General features: G+C 40.7%; 1 protein-coding gene across 1 annotated transcript in view; it reads right to left on the reverse strand.

Annotated features, from left to right (window-relative positions):
- NTN4 (netrin 4) overlaps positions 1-17,352 on the reverse strand; it is a 54,639-nt gene that overhangs the window by 24,492 nt on the left and 12,795 nt on the right. The window contains exon 3 of the mRNA XM_060777294.2: positions 927-1,205. Coding sequence (XP_060633277.2) covers positions 927-1,205 — 279 coding nt within the window. The remainder of the gene's footprint in view (positions 1-926; positions 1,206-17,352) is intronic.

The following is a 17,352-nucleotide window of genomic DNA, read 5'->3' on the forward strand; positions in this document are numbered from 1 at the left end:
CTTTGCAACACGCCTGTAAGGTAGATCAAGCCGAGAGAATAGTTAGTCTGGAGGATCCATTGGAACTTAACCCTTCTCATAGCAGCTGCAAAGCAGAACAACTACAGGTCTTCCTCTGCTGAATCCTTCACTTGTTTCCTTTTGCAGAGTTTATCTCAGGTTTTGTGTTTTTGTGAAGATTGCTATGGTTGCTGCACATACATTTATCATGAAATATTCATGGAAACTAGCCTATGAATCATAGTTCTTGGAAGCTGATGTGAGTAATCAAAGTCTCCTATTGATATATTAAACTTTTAGTTTGACTTAACACTATGTAAAAAGTAAAGGTAAAGGTTTCCATTTCACATTAAGTCTAATCATGTCCAACTCTGGGGGGTGGTGCTCATCTTCGTTTCTAAGCCAAAGAGACACCTCCTAGGTCATGTGGCTCCATGACTACATTGAGCGCCGTTATCTTCCCACCAGAGCAGTACCTATTGATTTACTCATATTTGCATGTTTTTGACAGAAGCTGGGGCTAACAGTAGGAGCTCGTCTCACAGATTTGAACCGCTGACCTTCCGGTCAACAAGCTCTGCAGCTTAGCAGATTTATCCGCTGCACTACCGCGGCTCTATGATAACACTAAGTATAACGTATGTTCAAAAATGAAGATACTGGCCACCTAAATCAAAATGAATGTCATTGAGACAGTAATGCCATCTTGCCCAATTTAGACAGGCACGTTTGCTAGGTGCTACTTACAAAGATTCGTTTCATAGACTTTCATTTTTTCTGGAACATACTTTTAAGATAACTTAGGTGGAAAAAACTTGCCTTTGGAAGACTTTGCAGAGCTGGCTACTAATTCGTAAAAGTCTGATCTGTCTGTCTGAAATTCTTTTTAAATTTTATTTTGCAAAGGTAATGCAACATCAACTTACCGCATGGAAGACCCCTGCTGCTTTAATGGGCCTGAATCCTTTGATGGGCACACAGTGGTCTGCATGGCCATTACAGAAACAGCTCCCCTTTACAATAAAATCATAGATTGCGTAGTAGTTCAGCTGTGGAGGTTTTGCATTCAAGTCATTGCTGTGGCAGGGACAGGACTGTTGCTTAAGCAGTTGCACTCGAAGGTTAGTGATCTTCAACTGGGCCTGAGCTTCGGGGCTGTAGGGGTCCTCAGCAGCATACGGCGGTGATAGGGCCCGATATATAACCTGGAATGTATAAAACAATGCTGTCGTAACAATGCAGAAAGGCAGGATGTCTATCACACCTTAGCTAGATAAGGTATAGGTTTCCCCTTGACATTAAGCCTAGTCGAGTCCAACTTTGGGGGGTGGTGCTCATCTCCTTTTCTAAGTCGAAGAGTTGGCATTGTCCATAGACACTTCCTAGGTCATGACTGCATGGAGCACCATAACCTTCCCACCAAAGCGGTACCTATTGATCTTCTCACATTTGCATGTTTTCAAACTGCTCGTTTGGCAGAAGCTGGAGCTAACAATGGGCGCTCACAGATTCAAACTGCTGTCCTTCTGGTCAGTAACTTCTGCAGCTTGGCTGTTTGACCTGCTGTGCCACTGCAGCCCCTCTCTGCTATATAGAAGAACCTAAATAAGTGTTTGTTAATTAAAATGCCTGGATTTCTCCCTGAATTGTACTTGAGAAAAAGGTGAGGATTTTAGAATTTGCTCCTATGTCATGGAAAAGCCTATGAATAAAATAACAGGGCTCTTCTAGACAGTGAAAATGTGTTGGCAGCTTTAGCAGAGAAGCTTCAAAAGATGAAAAACCTATCACACACGCGCATCCCTGCACAAACTACCAGTTTCATCTGAGGTGCATCAACAGTAGAATTAAAGCAGTTTGTTATCACTTCAACTACCATGAATTAATGCTATGGAATCCTGGAAGTTGTAGTTTTATGAGGCACTAGGATTTTTTGGCAGATATGGCTTATAAAACTACAACTCCAGGACTCCATAATATTGAGCCATGCCAGTTAAAGTGAAGTCAGACTGCATTCATTCTTCAATGTAGATGCACCTTGGATTAAAACTGCAAGATTGAGAAAGAGATATACCTTTCTTCCACTTTTCTCAGGTTGACTAGCATATGTTTATGGGTGTCTCCCAAACTTGGGGTTTTTCTGTTTGTGTGCTAATTCTATATGAGATTGCAATGTAATAGTAGTAAACTGAGCCCCCAGTGGTGCAGCAATTGAAACCGCTGAGCTGCTGAACTTCCTGACTGAAAGGTTGTGGGTTCAAATTCGACGGGCGTGGTGAGCTCCTGCTGTTTGCCCCAGCTTCTGCCAACCTAGCAGCTGAAAAACATGCAAATGTGAGTAGATCAATAAGTACCATTCTGTTGGGAAGGTAACGGTGCTCCATGCAGTCATGCCGGCCACATGACCTTGGAGGTGTCTATGGACAACACTGGCTCTTTGGCTTTGAAATGGAGATGAGCACCAACCCCAGAGTCGGACAACAACTGGATTTAATTTCAGGGGAAAATCTTTACCTTCTCCTAGTAGTAAACTGTAGTGATCTTATTGCTGTGTTTCTTTCCTTTGAATAAAACACACAACTTGTATGAACTGTGGAATTGGAGAAGAGGGGAGTGCAGCACCAAAGAAGTGATGGGGTTTGGGATATTAGACATTTGAGATTAGCATGCCTTTATTGTGGCAAAATAAATCAACAAATTAAGATTTATTGTCGAAGGCTTTCATGACTGGAATCACTGGGTTGTTGTAGGTTTTTCAGGCTATATGGCCATGTTCTAGAAGCATTTTCTCCTGACATTTCACCTGCATTTATGGCAAGCATCCTCAGAGGTTGTAACAACCTCTAAGGATGCTTGCCATAGATGCAGGCGAAACGTCAGGAGAAAATGCTTCTAGAACATGGCCATATAGCCCAAAAAACCTACAACAACCCAAATAAAGATTTTCATCCAATTTAATTTAGGGCCTTAACCAAAAGGCTCTTTCTTATTTTCAATAGGAATAGTCCACACATTTCAGAGGAACTAATTATGTTATTTATACTCCCTTGTTAAAGGATGTGACAAATGTATAGAGTATTCATCATCCTTTGTGAAAAGCCTTTTCTCTTACTAAAGATGATGACTTACTTATTCGTGTGTATCATTCCACCGCTTCACTAGACTGTCAGTTCTGACGGCTGCAGATTGTGATATTGATTTAGTGTCATCGTGCCTAATCACTTCTTTGTCCCCTGAACATTTTAGCTGTGCTTCTCTCCTGGCCAAGATCTGGCTCCCTTCCAGAGCTGCCAGACTTCCCTTAAAAGACTGGGGGCAGCCGGGGCGGAGAGGAGTTCTAAGGCGACAGAAAAGGATTTGGAGCATTTACATTTCTGAACTGAATGGAGGTAGTGTGCTTTTGTGCACCTTGTCAGCATGCCAAATGTGGCAGCGGCCAGTGTGGCGGAGACAAGCACAAGCAGGGTGTTAGGAAATATTTATGGCTTTTTCTAATGTGAAATATAAGCCCTATATTAGTGTGTAAAAGAGATGTACTTCACACATCTTTTTTTTTCTCCTATAGGTACTTGTTCTGCACCTGCTCTTTTGGATTTGGAATATTATCATTTTGTTTACAGGACTGTTACAATATAAATAGAGAAAAGTTAGATTGGGAAAGGCAGGGACGATACAAAGCTCCCGAGTTGTTTGCCAGGAGTAAAAGTGTTGAGCCTTTGATGAGAGATCTAAATAATTAGTAACACATTTCAAAAGGCCTTTGTTTCCCTTTGTACAACCCATTAAAACTTTTATACTTACCCAAGAAAAAGGCTGTGTCAGGCAGGTATGAACACAGACTCAAAGAAATCTTAGTGCCAAGAGTTGTGTACATCTTTAGGGTTTTCTATTTATCTCAAATTAGTGACATAAAGTTCTGACTACAATGCCTTCTTAGCAGCTTTGTGAACATGAGATGCCTTTGGATATGAAAGAAAATTGCTTGGAGGCCATCCAAGTTGTAGACATTGCCTTAATGCCTTCCCTTCCATGGGACTGATGGAAAATTTAGGCTAAGAAATTTTGGCTTGAGGGAGAACTAACACTTTGATTAAAGCAACATTAGACTAGTATAGGGTAAAGGTTTTCGCCTGACATTAATTCCAGTCATGTTAGACTCTAGAGTGTTCATCTCCATTTCTAAGCTGAAGAGCCGGCGTTGTCCGTAGACACCTCCAAGGTCATGTGGCCAGCATGACTGCATGGTGCACTGCTACCTTTCTGCTGGAACGATACCTATTGACCTACTCACATTTGCATGTTTTTGAACTGCTAGGTTGGCAGAAGCTTGGGCTAACAGCAGGAGCTCACGTCACTCCCCAGATTCGAACCTGTGACCTTTAGGTCAGCATGTTCAGCAGCTCAGCGCTTTAACCCACTGAGCCACTGAGGGCTCCAAAAATAGTATACAAATAGTATACAAAATAGTATTCAAAGTATCTTTGTACTTTCTAAGATTTGCACTTTCTGGGAGGCACTAGCTACTTCGGCATGCAGAGAGAACATGCAGGTGAATAACAGTGAGTTGCTGAGTACAGGGCAGGAATGTTGGTAGCATTGAAACTTGAAATTATTTATTTATTTGTTTATTTGCTTTATTTCTATACCGCATTTTTCAGCCCAAACAGGCGACTCAATGCGGTGAAAGAAGCAGAGAAGTAAGAGGAGAACATATTTGGGAACTGTTTTTCACAACTAAGTCAGATTTGATGTTGACGAAGGCTTTCACGGCTGGAATCACGGGTTGCTGTGGGTTTTCTGGGCTGTATGGCCATGTTCCAGAAGCATTCTCTCCTGACATTTCACCCACATCTATGGCAGGCATCCTCAGAGGTTGTGAGACTGTTGGAAACTGCCATAGATAAGTGGGGTTTATATATCTGTGGAATGTCCAGGGTGGAAGAAAGAACTCTTGTTAGCTTGAAGCAGATGTGAATGTTGCAAATGGCCATCTTGATTAGCATTGAATTGCCTTGCAGCTTCAAAGCTTTGCTGCTTCCTGCCTGGGGGAATCCTCTGCTGGGAGGTGTTAGCTGGCCCTGATAGTTTCATGTCAGGAATCCCCCTGTTTTTTTAATTCCCTTGTTGCTCTTTATTTTAGAGGAGGCCCTGCTTTCTGTCCCACCACTGTCACAGGCGTGGTTGGTGGGGACAAGAAAGAGGGCCTTCATGGTGATTGCCCCCTGCCTATGGAACTCCCTTCCTTGTGAGATCAGATCAGCCCCCTCCCTCCTGAACTTCAGAAGGATAGTAAAAACTTGGCTGTGGGACCAAACTTTCAGGACAGTGCAATAAAGCAGCGATAAGAAACTTTACCAGGCCAATTAGATTTGATGCCGATGATTGAGATGGTTTTAAGCAGTGTATTGTAATGGTGATAAATGTTTTTAATGTTTATGTATGCATTTAATGAATTCTTTTTCTGGAATTGAATGTTTGCCATATATATGCTGTGCTCCGCCCTGAGTCCCCTTCGGGGTGAGAAGAGTGGAATATAAATGGTTTTAAATATATAAATAAATAAATAATATTTACTGTCCTGATTTTAGAGTCTTTTTAAACCATGAAAATGAACAAAATCTGGCTACCAGTATGTTTAAAAAACTTTAAAGTCAGGAAAATAATTAAAGAGCAACACTAAAAATCAGGGAATTCCTGACATGAAACAACACAAAAGTTCTTTCTCTCACCCTGGACATTCCACAGATATATAAACCTCACTTGCCTAGTTTCCAACAGACCTCACAACCTCTGAGGATGCCTGGCATAGATGTGGGTGAAATGTCAGGAAAGAATGCTTCTGAGACATGGGCATACAGCCCGGAAAACTCACAGCAACTAAGATTTGTAGAGCCTGTCAACCTTAAAATTCCACAGTGAAGTAAGCAAGTAAATTAATAGCTATTTCACATTTTGCATTTTATAGTTTTATAGTTCAAGAAACCTAATGTATTCCTTACCCCCCCCCCCCCTTGACTGTTCTTACACTGGTTTCTGAGAACGATGCATCTGTATGGATTAATGAGTTAGCAATGCCCAAGTTAGCTTGTGGAAGTTAGAAGATCAGAAAGCAATTAAATGTAGTTACCTTTTTGGGGGGTTATTTGTGTAATTCTGTCATGGGACTAGTGTCCTCTAAGGCAACTTGTCATTCACGCACTTATGCCTGCTCATTTTTAATGCAAATTAACATTGACTGTGCTTTAGTGCTCTGCTCTGTCCTCCTTTCTATTCTTTCCTTTTTGGGGGCCTTCTTTCTGTTTTGTTCCACATGCAGCTGGAATTCTGCAGAAACTAGCAAAAAAGCTTTTAGTGCTCCTATCTTAAAGACCACCTACTTGTTCTGCTGCACATGTGCCGCATTTCTCTACACCCAGCCCTACCAATATTTGTAGAATTTTACTACAGGCAGTATCTGAAACAGCAGTGAGCATTTAACCTTTATTATTCTTATATGAAAAACACAAGTTGGATATTTTACTGGACCAACTACACTCTATTTATAGATGTCAAAGTAAAAAGCAGGCGTTCCCCGGATAACTGTTATGGAGCTCTGCAGCTGGCAATTGCACTGATTTGTAGTAACTGTAATTGGGGAGGAGGTAAAACATGTGTGCGCAAGGAGAGAATTTCCATAATGGAAAGGCTCCAGGAGTTGCTGGCGCTTTCAACTTCTATCCAGGAGACTGGTCTGGGAATAATAAATATAGATTATATGTTGGTTAAATGTTTAAAGCAAAATATGCAACTTGCCTTCACATTGGGAAAGCATGGTCCATGCTAAACAATCCTGTATCAAAGCAGGTTCTTTCCCACACCTCTGAACACAGGAGAGAACAAGGATCACACCTGTTGAGCCTTGTGAGCTCCTAGTGTAGTTTATTCCACAGGGCTGGAAATTGGGTCCCTCACAGCAAGCTTTGTCATCTCCCACTGGCTTAGGACAGTTTATTGCAGGCATGAGCAAACTTGGGCCCTCCAGGTGTTTTGGGCTTCAACTCCCACAATTCCTAACAGCTTCAGGCCCCCTCCTTTCCCCCCTCAGCCGCTTAATCTGAACTTTTGTGAAATATACTATTTGTCTTCCTGTCTAGACAATAAGTCAATCCTACACTGGACATTCTAGTTAGGTCTCTGACCTGCTTTGGCATCTGCTAAAACTAAAGACAACTAGAATGAGACCTAAACTGTGTTTTAAATACCAAGACTCAACTCTAGTTTGAAATGTTTTTTTCTTTCGTGTCAGGAGTGACTTGAGAAACTGCAAGTTGCTTCTGGTGTGAGAGAATTGGCCATCTGCAAGGATGTTGCCCAGAGGATGCCTGGATGTTTTGATGTTTTATCATCCTTGTGGGAGGCTTGTCCCCACATGGGGAGCTAGAACTGACAGAGGGAGCTCATGTGCACTCTCCCCAGATTCGAACCTCCGACCTGTCGGTCTTTAGTCCTGTGAGCACAAGGGTTTAACTCATTGTGCCACCAGGATCTCCTGATAGTTTGAAATGTATAAAATAATGATAAATATGAACATCTCTCTCTCACTGCTGGGAACCACTATAGTTTCCCAACATCTAAGAAGAAATGGGATTATTTATTTATTTAGAACATTTATACCCCATCCTCCTCGACCTCCAAAGAGGGATTCAGGATGGTTTCCAGCAGGCAACTATTCAATGCCAATACAATATAATAATATAAAATACAATTACCATAAAATTATAAACAGTTATAACTATACATTAAAACAGTTAGTCGGTTCAAATCATTATCCAAATCAGTCCATTGCAGTCCACTAAAATCTTATCTTCACCAGTAAATCAGTCGATTCTGAAAATACTTGATACCACAGCCAGGATTTGAGTTTCTTCCAGAAGGTCAAGAGGGAGGGGGCACATCTGATCTCATTAGGGAGGGAGTTCCACAGTCGAGGGGCCATCCCGGAGAAGGCCCTGTCTCTCATCCCCACCAAACGCGACTGCAATGGTGGTGGGACTGAGAGCAGGGCCTCCCTGGACAATCTTAAGGTCCTTGGTGGTTCGTAGAGGGAGATGCGTTCAGACAGGTAAACTGGGTTGGAACTGTTTAGGACAGGGGTTCTCAAACTAAGGCCCCGGGGCTGGATATTGCCCTCGCTCAGGGTCAACCTAAGTCTGAAATGACTTGAAAGCACACAACAACAACAACAACAACCCTATCTCATCAGCCAAAAGCAGGCCCACATTTCCCACTGAAATACGAATAAGTTTATATTTGTTAAAATTGTTCTTCATTTTAATTATTTTATTGTTTTTAAGTGGGGTTTTTTGCACTACAAGTAAGATATGTGCAGTGTGTATAGGAATGTTTTTTTCAAATTATAATCCAGCCCTCCAACAGTTTGAGGGACTGTGACCTGGCCCTCTGTTTATAAAGTTTGAGGACTCCTGGTTTAGGGGATCAGATTGTTTTATTTCTTCTTATTAATTATCATACATGTTTATACTTCCTGATTGAGTTTATCAATGTTCCTATTTGTGTTATTAATCCATGCTTCTCACTAGAACAGTAGCTCATTCCTTGCCTTGCGATCCTTTCTGTTATACATGTTATCCTTTACAGAATATTTTATACACATGACAGCTCTTAATTCCCCACTTTCAGTGTGTCCTGTTGGATAATGCAGTTAGGGCAAAATAAAACACGTTCAACCATTGCTGAAGCAAGATAATCAGCTGGTTTGAAGCCTGCTCACAGCATCAAGGATTGTTCTATGGTAATAGCTGAGGAAATGTTTTTAGCATCAAGGCAGCAGGAGAAACCCATAATGTTATTTATTTATCGTGTCAGAAGCAAGCCATAATGTTGATGTAGCTGAAGTCAGTTTAAAATACCAACTTTTTAAAGTCAAAGTTGGTAAACAACTGGTCTTTTTTTGCTTTAAAAATACAGTAATGCTGAAGCAAGGATAAAGCATTGAGTGGCATGAGTAAGGGGAAGATATGTGGTTAGTTGTGAGCTGTACAACTGAAGTAAAACACAGGGCCATCCAAAGCTCACACATTCCAGAGGACCTTTTAAGTCCAAAATCTAAAATTATCTAGCAGCAGCACTGACCATAGTGATGCACATATAATCACACAGGAAGCAGCTAATCATATAGAGAGGAAAGTATGACTCTTTTGCTCCTTCCCCATCAATTTGAAGCAAAACAACAAAAACATCTTTCCTTGAGGTTGTTATACACGTCACTAGCTGTCCCCTGCCACGCGTTGCTGTGGCCCTCAGAAAACAGAGGAATTCCAGGCACAAAACAATAGACAGAAGAGATATATGGAAGGGACATTAATAGATAGAACAGAAGGAGATGGATAGAACACAGATAGGTAGGTAGGTAGATGAATGGTCAGACAGGCACACATCTTCAAGGGACCCAAGGGGGTTGAACTGGATGGCCTTTGGGGCTCTCTTCCAACTCGTTGGCTGTCTGTCGGTTAGGCTTTGATGATGTCTTCCTTTACTGCCCAATGAGGTTGGACTGGATGGCCTTTGGGGCTCATTTCCAACTGGGTGGCCATTTCTCGGGAGGGCTTTGATGGTGTCTTCCTTTGCTGCAAAAGGAAGGGGCACCATGGCTGGATGGCCATGGTGCCCCTTTAACTACCATGGCTCAATAATTCCATGGTGTACATCAGGTAGGGGCCGACTTGGGCCCTCCAGGGGTTTTGAACTCCAGCTCCCACAATTCCTAACAGTCTTCTTAACAGCCTTTTGGTGTTGGAGTTGTTTTTGTTGCTGTGTTTTTATGAGTGATGGTCACTTGTTGGCCTGATAGGTGTATTGTGTCCAAATTTGGTGTCAATTCGTCCAGTGGTTTTTGAGTTATGTTAATCCCACAAACGAACATGACGTTTTTATTTATATAGATGAAGAATAATAAAACCTAAGAGTTGCAAGGGATCACAAGGACCATCTGGTCCAATCCCTTGGCATGCAGGAATACACAGCTTAAAGCACTCCTGAAAAATGCTTATCTCGCCCCTGTTTAAAGATCCTCTAAAAATGGAAAATCCACTGACAGGTTTTTCCTAATGGAAACTCTCTTTCTGTTATTTAAACCCACCTGGTCTTATTCTGTTCTCTTGAGCAGTAGAAAACAGATTTGCCTCATGACATCTCTTCAGATATATTAAGAAAGTTATCACGTCACCTCTCGGTTTCCTCATCTCCAAGTCAAACATACCAGCTCTCTTAAGTCATTCCTCATAAGGTTTGGTTTCCAACCCATGTGTTGTCTTCATTGCCCTTCTTTGGATACAGTATAGCTTGTTAATATGCTTCTTGAACTGTGAGCACCACACACAGTATTCCAGGTGAATTCTGACCAAAGCAGAGTAGATTGGTACTACTACTCCCTTGATCTGGGCACTATACTGTTGATACAGAATTGCATTAGATTTTATGGCCACTGCATCACACTGTTGTTTTATGTTTAGCTTGTTGTAACAAGCAATGCTTTCAAGCCAGGTGTTACCTGTTCTATATTTGTATATTTCATTTTTTTTCCTTTGTAGATGTAAGAATTAACATTACTCCCTGTTGAAATTCATATTGTTAGTCTTGGCCCAGCTTACCAATCTGTCAAGGTTCTTTTGAATTCTGATCCTACCCTCTGGGATATTACCTCCTCCCCCAGTCCCATCCAAATTGATGTGACAAATTTGATAAACATGTCTTCCATTCCATCATCTAAGCCACTTAGAAAGATGACCACATTGTAAATGCTAATCTGCACTTATCCAAAGAAAGTACCAAAAAAGTGTATAACTACAAGAGAGAGACTTTGGGAAAAAATCTGAATGAATACAGAGTTTCAAAAGATATTCATTTTGTAGATAATACAGTAGATATGGAATCCCTGAATATCTGGAAAATGGTTATGAGTTATAGTTCTAAAGCTGTGGTTCCCAATCTTTTTGACCAGGGACCATTTGACCAGGGACCATTCTGACCAGGGACCACTCCGACCAGGGACCACTCCCCAACTTTAGTACCAAAAGAGTTACAAATCAATTTTTGGTCAACTTTAGATTCAGATTGGTTATTTGGGGTGCTGATTCAGACAATTGCATTGGATAGACCACATCAGCTCTAGTTTCTGATACAGAACATATGCCAGTAGTCACCATCTATTCACCCACAGAAATCATATTTAATAAGCCACAGCACTATAATAGGGTTTTGCGAGATCAGTCACTCTCATTGCAACCGTGTAGTAACAATGAGGCCGCAGACCATATTTTAGTTCTTGCAGACCACAGGTGGTCCACAGACCACAAGTTGGGAACTCCTGTTCTAAACTCATTTGGTAGTCCCAGTGAAAGTACACTCGGTGAATAAGTGTTGATTTACCAAGTTCCCATTGATGTAATGGACCTGTTCTAATTTAATTGGATGGAGACGACTGAAGGAATGAACAACAAAAACCATAGATAACAAGACTTTGTTCACACTCCACTCAAGTTTATCCTAAAAACACACAAAGATGCCATGCCTTTGTGGAAAGATTGTATATCAAATATTGTGGTCTACAATATTTCCACAAAGGAAGACAATGAAGTACATTAATGTTCCAAATTTATGTTAATTCATTTTAGAGCAGCTTTCCACCTCCTTCCTTGAATTAGATCTTTTTTTGGTTGTAGTTCTTAAAGGTTATGCGTTGTCTAGTTTTGTATGTTATAGTCTTTCATCCTGATTTGTCACAACAGGTGTTTTGGGCATGAGGTTCACACCCAGTTTGCATATCAAACATATCCAGTTTAAGATAGCTAGTCACTTCCTAAATAACTATCACACATCTGCATCTAAGACACATGTAGCTTATTAGTATTTGGCTCTGCCTTGCTCTCAAGTGGAAGAGCAACCACGCAGTGGCTAACTACTAATATGAAATTCCACATCTGTTATTCCTGGTCAACCCAGCAGGCAAGCTAAATAAAGACATCTCCACCAGTCTGCAGGTGGGTCGTTGAGCTCCATGCTGGGTCAAGCCTCTTCAAGTGTAACCAGAAAAACCATGGCCTTTTTTTTTTTTTTTTGCAATTCTTGCAAAAATGTTCATTTTGAATTTGGCCAAAAATTGCACATTTATTTCACCACTTGATTGGCAGTGGTTCTTTATTAAGCCTAATGTTATATGGCCACCACGTTCCCTAGCCCAGGCTTTGGCATAGCAGGTTATAGTAGATAAATAGGTACCCCTTAAGCACCCATAAGGAAATGCCAGAAAAAATGCCAATGATTCATTCAAGGAGAAAGTTTAGGAACAAAGCTCTTCACCAGGGAAAAGTGGAGTGACAGAACCCTCCATCCATGGCCAGAATCGAGCACAGCCTCCAAGATGTTAAAGATGGAAAAGCCTATATATACCTCTATTTATGTACAGTTGTCTGTCTTGTCAGTATATTTCAGCATTGAATTTTTGCCTTATATGTGTTCTGTGATCTGCTCTGAGTCCCCTTCGGGGTGAGAAAGGCTGAATATAAATACTATTAATACAATACAATACAATACAATACAATACAATACAATACAATACAATATAATATAATATAATATAACAGGCCTGATCTAGAACTGTAAAAATTAAAATTTGGGGGTACATGAGAAGTCTTTCATGAAGGTACAATGTTCATTGAATCTTTTGTATGGTTTTACCCCATATCTCAAACCAAGAGTTAAGGTAGCTCATAAATTTCAGAAGTTTGAAATACGATTTTAAGCATTAGTGACTTCAAATAATACATTGTCTGCCAATGTTTAGAATACTGTTCTCCCAAACCCTTTAGTGCTAAACGATATACTTCTAATATACTCTCTCTGGACGTGGGTTTGTTAAAAGTGTGTGTATACAACAATTTACATGGATTTATATGTAAAAAATGGTATTGTTTCAACTCTTTCCAATTTGAAATATATTGTTTACCCTAAACTTAAGATAGTAATAAAATATCTCCAAATCCTTGCCAGGCTATAATTAGCATTTTTGTTTTGCAAATATCAAAGATTTATCTGACTTCCTTTCCATATGTCATCTTAAATCTTAAATGGAAATAAACTATAAGCTTGCATATAGCATGGCTTTTGTAAAAAGAGACATCTTGGCAGAAAGTGTAAATGATTAACAACACACAGGAAGTTTATGAAGCTTTAAGTAGACTGCTATTGCTTAGAGGTCTCTTCCATTATATAGTATCTTTGTTTGGCTATCAGATGAAGTGGATTCTTGATGACAGATGCCTCTGTATTTATATATGAAATTAGTTCCTACGAGATGTATTTATAGATCAATATTGTGCACTTTAACTCTCATTATTTTGTCTAATGTAAGAAATTAAAGAATTCATGACAAAATCTGCCATTCACTAGTGGGTGGCATCAACCATAAATGACTAGTTTGCTCTTTTGTATTGTTAAGTCTCTGGGACTGCACGTTTTGTGTCCATTATAGCAGACTGTTCAGAAGAGTTTGACAAAAGGAACCATTCAGACAACTGCCACTTGTACCCTGGCAATGCTTCCTTTGCCTTTTTGATAATATTTATAAAGCAAATATTATGAAAAAATAAATGAACGTTCATTCAGAAGCTCTGTCTTTGTTCAGGACTCATTTGTCCTCATAAGCTGACCTGGGGTGCTTCCATACACACAGCCTCTGGTGCTCATAAATCATTGCTTGGTCATTGCAAGCTATAAGCAGAATTAATGCTTCACATAATTGGAAAGCATGTTTTTTCTCTGGATAAATCCCACTATGTTCTTGTTCATATTCTATCATCTTTTTAAGAAATATAGTTTTGACATAGTTGGCAACTCATTGGGCAGTTGGACCTATTACAAATCACCTTTCAAGATAGAAAATACTGCTAAAAATATATACTTATGTGGAGACCGCATTGAAAGCCTCCTCTCAAAAAGGGTAGTTTTTTTCTGGAAGAAAAGAAAAAGAAAGGGAAAAACAGCACTGGGAAAACACAGGGGAATTGTGAGGAAACCAGCCACAGTGTTTCCATAATAACTTATTATTCACACATGCCAAAAAAATTATATTGTGCAATTATTATGCTTGCACATCCTCTAACTGTGACAAGTGTGGCCAAGAAAGTCAGAATGTGTTCAAGATGACATGCCTTTGTAATGAGAAAGACCACTTAAAATGGAAGAAGCAGCAGATTGCTTTTGCCTAGCCTTTCGAGAAAGTATGTTCTTTGTCTGTTGCTGAATTAGCAAAAGTTTCCCCTTGACATTAAGTCTAATCGATTCCAACTCTGGGGGTGGTACTCATCTCCATTTCTAAGCCGAAGAGCCAGCATTGTACATAGACACTTCCAAGGTCATGTGGCCAGCATGACTGTATGGAGAGCACCATTACCTTCCTGCCAAGGCAGTACCTATTGATCTACACACATTTGCATGTTTTTCAACTGCTAGGTTGGCAGAAACTGGGGCTAACAGCAGGAGCTCACCCCACTTCCCGGATTCGAACTGCCAATCTTTCGGTCAGCAAGTTCTGCAGCTTAGCTGTTTAACTTGCTGCACCAACGTGGCCCCTTGCTGCTGAGTTAACTGAATATAAACTACATTTGCACATTGAACTCAGTTTGTAGCAATGGAAGTAAGGAGAGTAACAATGGAAGGAGGAGAGAGAAATTGAATATTGTTAAAGTAGTTTTAGATATCTACAGAGCGTGTGTGTTTCAGAATACATTCTCTGTAATTATGGGGTAGTACTATATTGTTGAGAATGCAAATCCCAACATGCTTTACCATGGACTATCATGGCTACGGCTTATTAAAGATGCCAGCTTTAAAAATATTAGAGGACTACGAGTTGCCCACCCTGCTCTCCTATAAGTTCTAATTAAAAGGGAAGATTTTTAATTGAATGTGTTCCTAATTTTCCACAGAATGGCTTTGTGTTCTTTAATAGCTAGAACAGGCATGGCGAAACTTTCTAACTTGGCAGCCGCATGGTGGGCCAGAGAAGGCCGGGAAGGGGGGGGGGGTCTCCCCAAGTCCCCTCCCTGCCCTTTCCTCCCCTTCCTCTTCTCTTTCTGAGGCAGAAAGTGAAGGAAAGATGGGAAACGTTTGGATCCCAAAAGGGTTGGCCTTGGCCAGGATGAGATGGTGGATGGGAGAGAAAAAGTGTATCCATTAGACCCCATATTTTAACTATGATATAGAATTCTAGAATCCTAGAGATGGAAGAGATCCCAAAGCGCCATCCAGTCCACCCCCCTGCCATGCAAGAAGGCACAATCAAAGCACTCCCGACAGACAGCCTCTGTGGGAAAGCCTTCTGGGAAGGAGACTCCACCATACTCCCAGGCAGTCTATACCACTCTCAAACAGCTCTTTCTCTCAGGAAGTTCTTCCTAAACTTTTCAGTCAAATCTCTTTCCCTGCCATTTGAACCCATTGCTCCCTTGTGCCCTGGTCTCTAGAGCAGCAGAAAGTCAGCCCCCCCTCCCCTCAACAGGACACCCCTTTAAATCTTCAAACATGGTTCTCATGTTCCCTTGTCTACCTTCTCTTCTCCTAGTTAAACATTGCTCAGGAGGAAAGAAGGAATGAAAAAGAGAAGGGAGGGAGGGAGGGAGGGAGGGAGGGAAGAGAAGGGAGGAAAGAAAGAAAGAAAGAAAGAAAGAAAGAAAGAAAGAAAGAAAGAAAGAAAGAAAAGGGAAGTAAGGAGAAAGAGACAGAAGGAGGGATGAAAGAGGGAAGGCAGGAAGGACGAAAAGGTGGAAGGAAAGGAATGCGAAATAGGGTGGTAAGGAAAGGAGTGAGGGTGGAAGGGAAGAAGGAAAAAAAGAGGGAAGGCAGGAAGGATAGGATGGTGAGAGAGAGGAGGACCTGAGAAAAGAGCCCAAGCGGCCGCATCTGGACCCCGGGCCTGGGCTTGGTCATAACAATTCAACAAAAATAATATTTCTAGACATAAGAGACCTAATGACAGAAGATCTACACCTACAGAATTGTGCTTATCATGCAGTTTCTTTAGAGATACTGCACTGCTGTTGAGCAAAGAGCTGGCAGAAACTTTTGCTGAAACCTTTTCCCCATACCCAAAACTACAAAGTCCTTCCATTTATATATTTATTTAATCCACGTTATCCTGCAGGCTTGAGGAAGTAATCATATTTTAACTATGATATAAAGTATTTTCTTGGAAGTGTCTCCGTGTGTGTAATTAATATTTCAACAAGAAAATGATTTGTTTGAAAATCTCCTTTAATTTAACCAGGAAACCAAGATTAGGCATCTGTAAATTCAGTCTGTGATTTCTTGCCACAAACTTTTGTAGACAAAAGAAAGATACCCACATTTAAAAGCAAAAATCTTCCTTTCAATTAGCTCTTTAATCATATGCGCTCCTTTAAAAACAAAACAAAACACTGTACTGTACTGCGTTGCATGGGAAAAGCAATAAATACCCCCTACTCTGAACTATAGAGAAGCCTTTTGGTCCATCAACAAGAAAGATGATATTTAAATATTCTTTCCTCGGGCAAGTTTCCCTCTTCCCCAAAGATTTATGTCCTTGGATTTGGCATGCCTTCACTACTTGTTGATGTATGTCAGATCAACAAAGCTTGAACTTCATCCCAAAACTAAGCCAAAGAGTGAGTGAGCTGCTTTGCTTTCTAGTTCAGAGGCAAAGTCATTAGAAAACCTGGCTGGCTCCCCAGAAACACAAAAAACAAACCCTCTCTACCTCTGAGCATAATAACACAACACCAAAGGCTTGCAAAATGGGATATTCAGCAACTAGCAATGCTTCTAAGCTGAAAAAGAGTTCTGTGATGCTTTAAAGAAGCGGTTCTCAACCTCCCTAATGCCACAACCCCTTAATACCATGTTGTGGTGATCCCCAACCATAAAATTATTTTCATTGCTACTTCATAACTGTAATTTTGCTACTGTTATGAATCGTAATGTAAATATCTGATATGCAGGATGTATTGTCATTCACTGGACCAAATCTGGCACAAATACCCAATACGCCCAAATTTGAATACTCGTGGTGTTGGGGGATGGGACGAGATTGATTTTGTGATTTGGGAGTTGTAGTTGCTGGGATTTATAGTTAACCTACAATCAAAGAACATTCTGAACTCCACCAAAGATGGAATTGAACCAAACTTGGCACACAGAACTCCCATGACCAACAGAAAATACTGGAAGGGTTTAGTGGGCATAAACTTGAATTTTGGAGTTGTCGTTCACCTACATCCAGAGAACACTGTGGACTCAAACAATGATGGATCTGGACCA

This window comes from Anolis sagrei, chromosome 5 (genome assembly GCF_037176765.1).
Source record: "Anolis sagrei isolate rAnoSag1 chromosome 5, rAnoSag1.mat, whole genome shotgun sequence".
NCBI lineage: Eukaryota > Metazoa > Chordata > Lepidosauria > Squamata > Dactyloidae > Anolis > Anolis sagrei.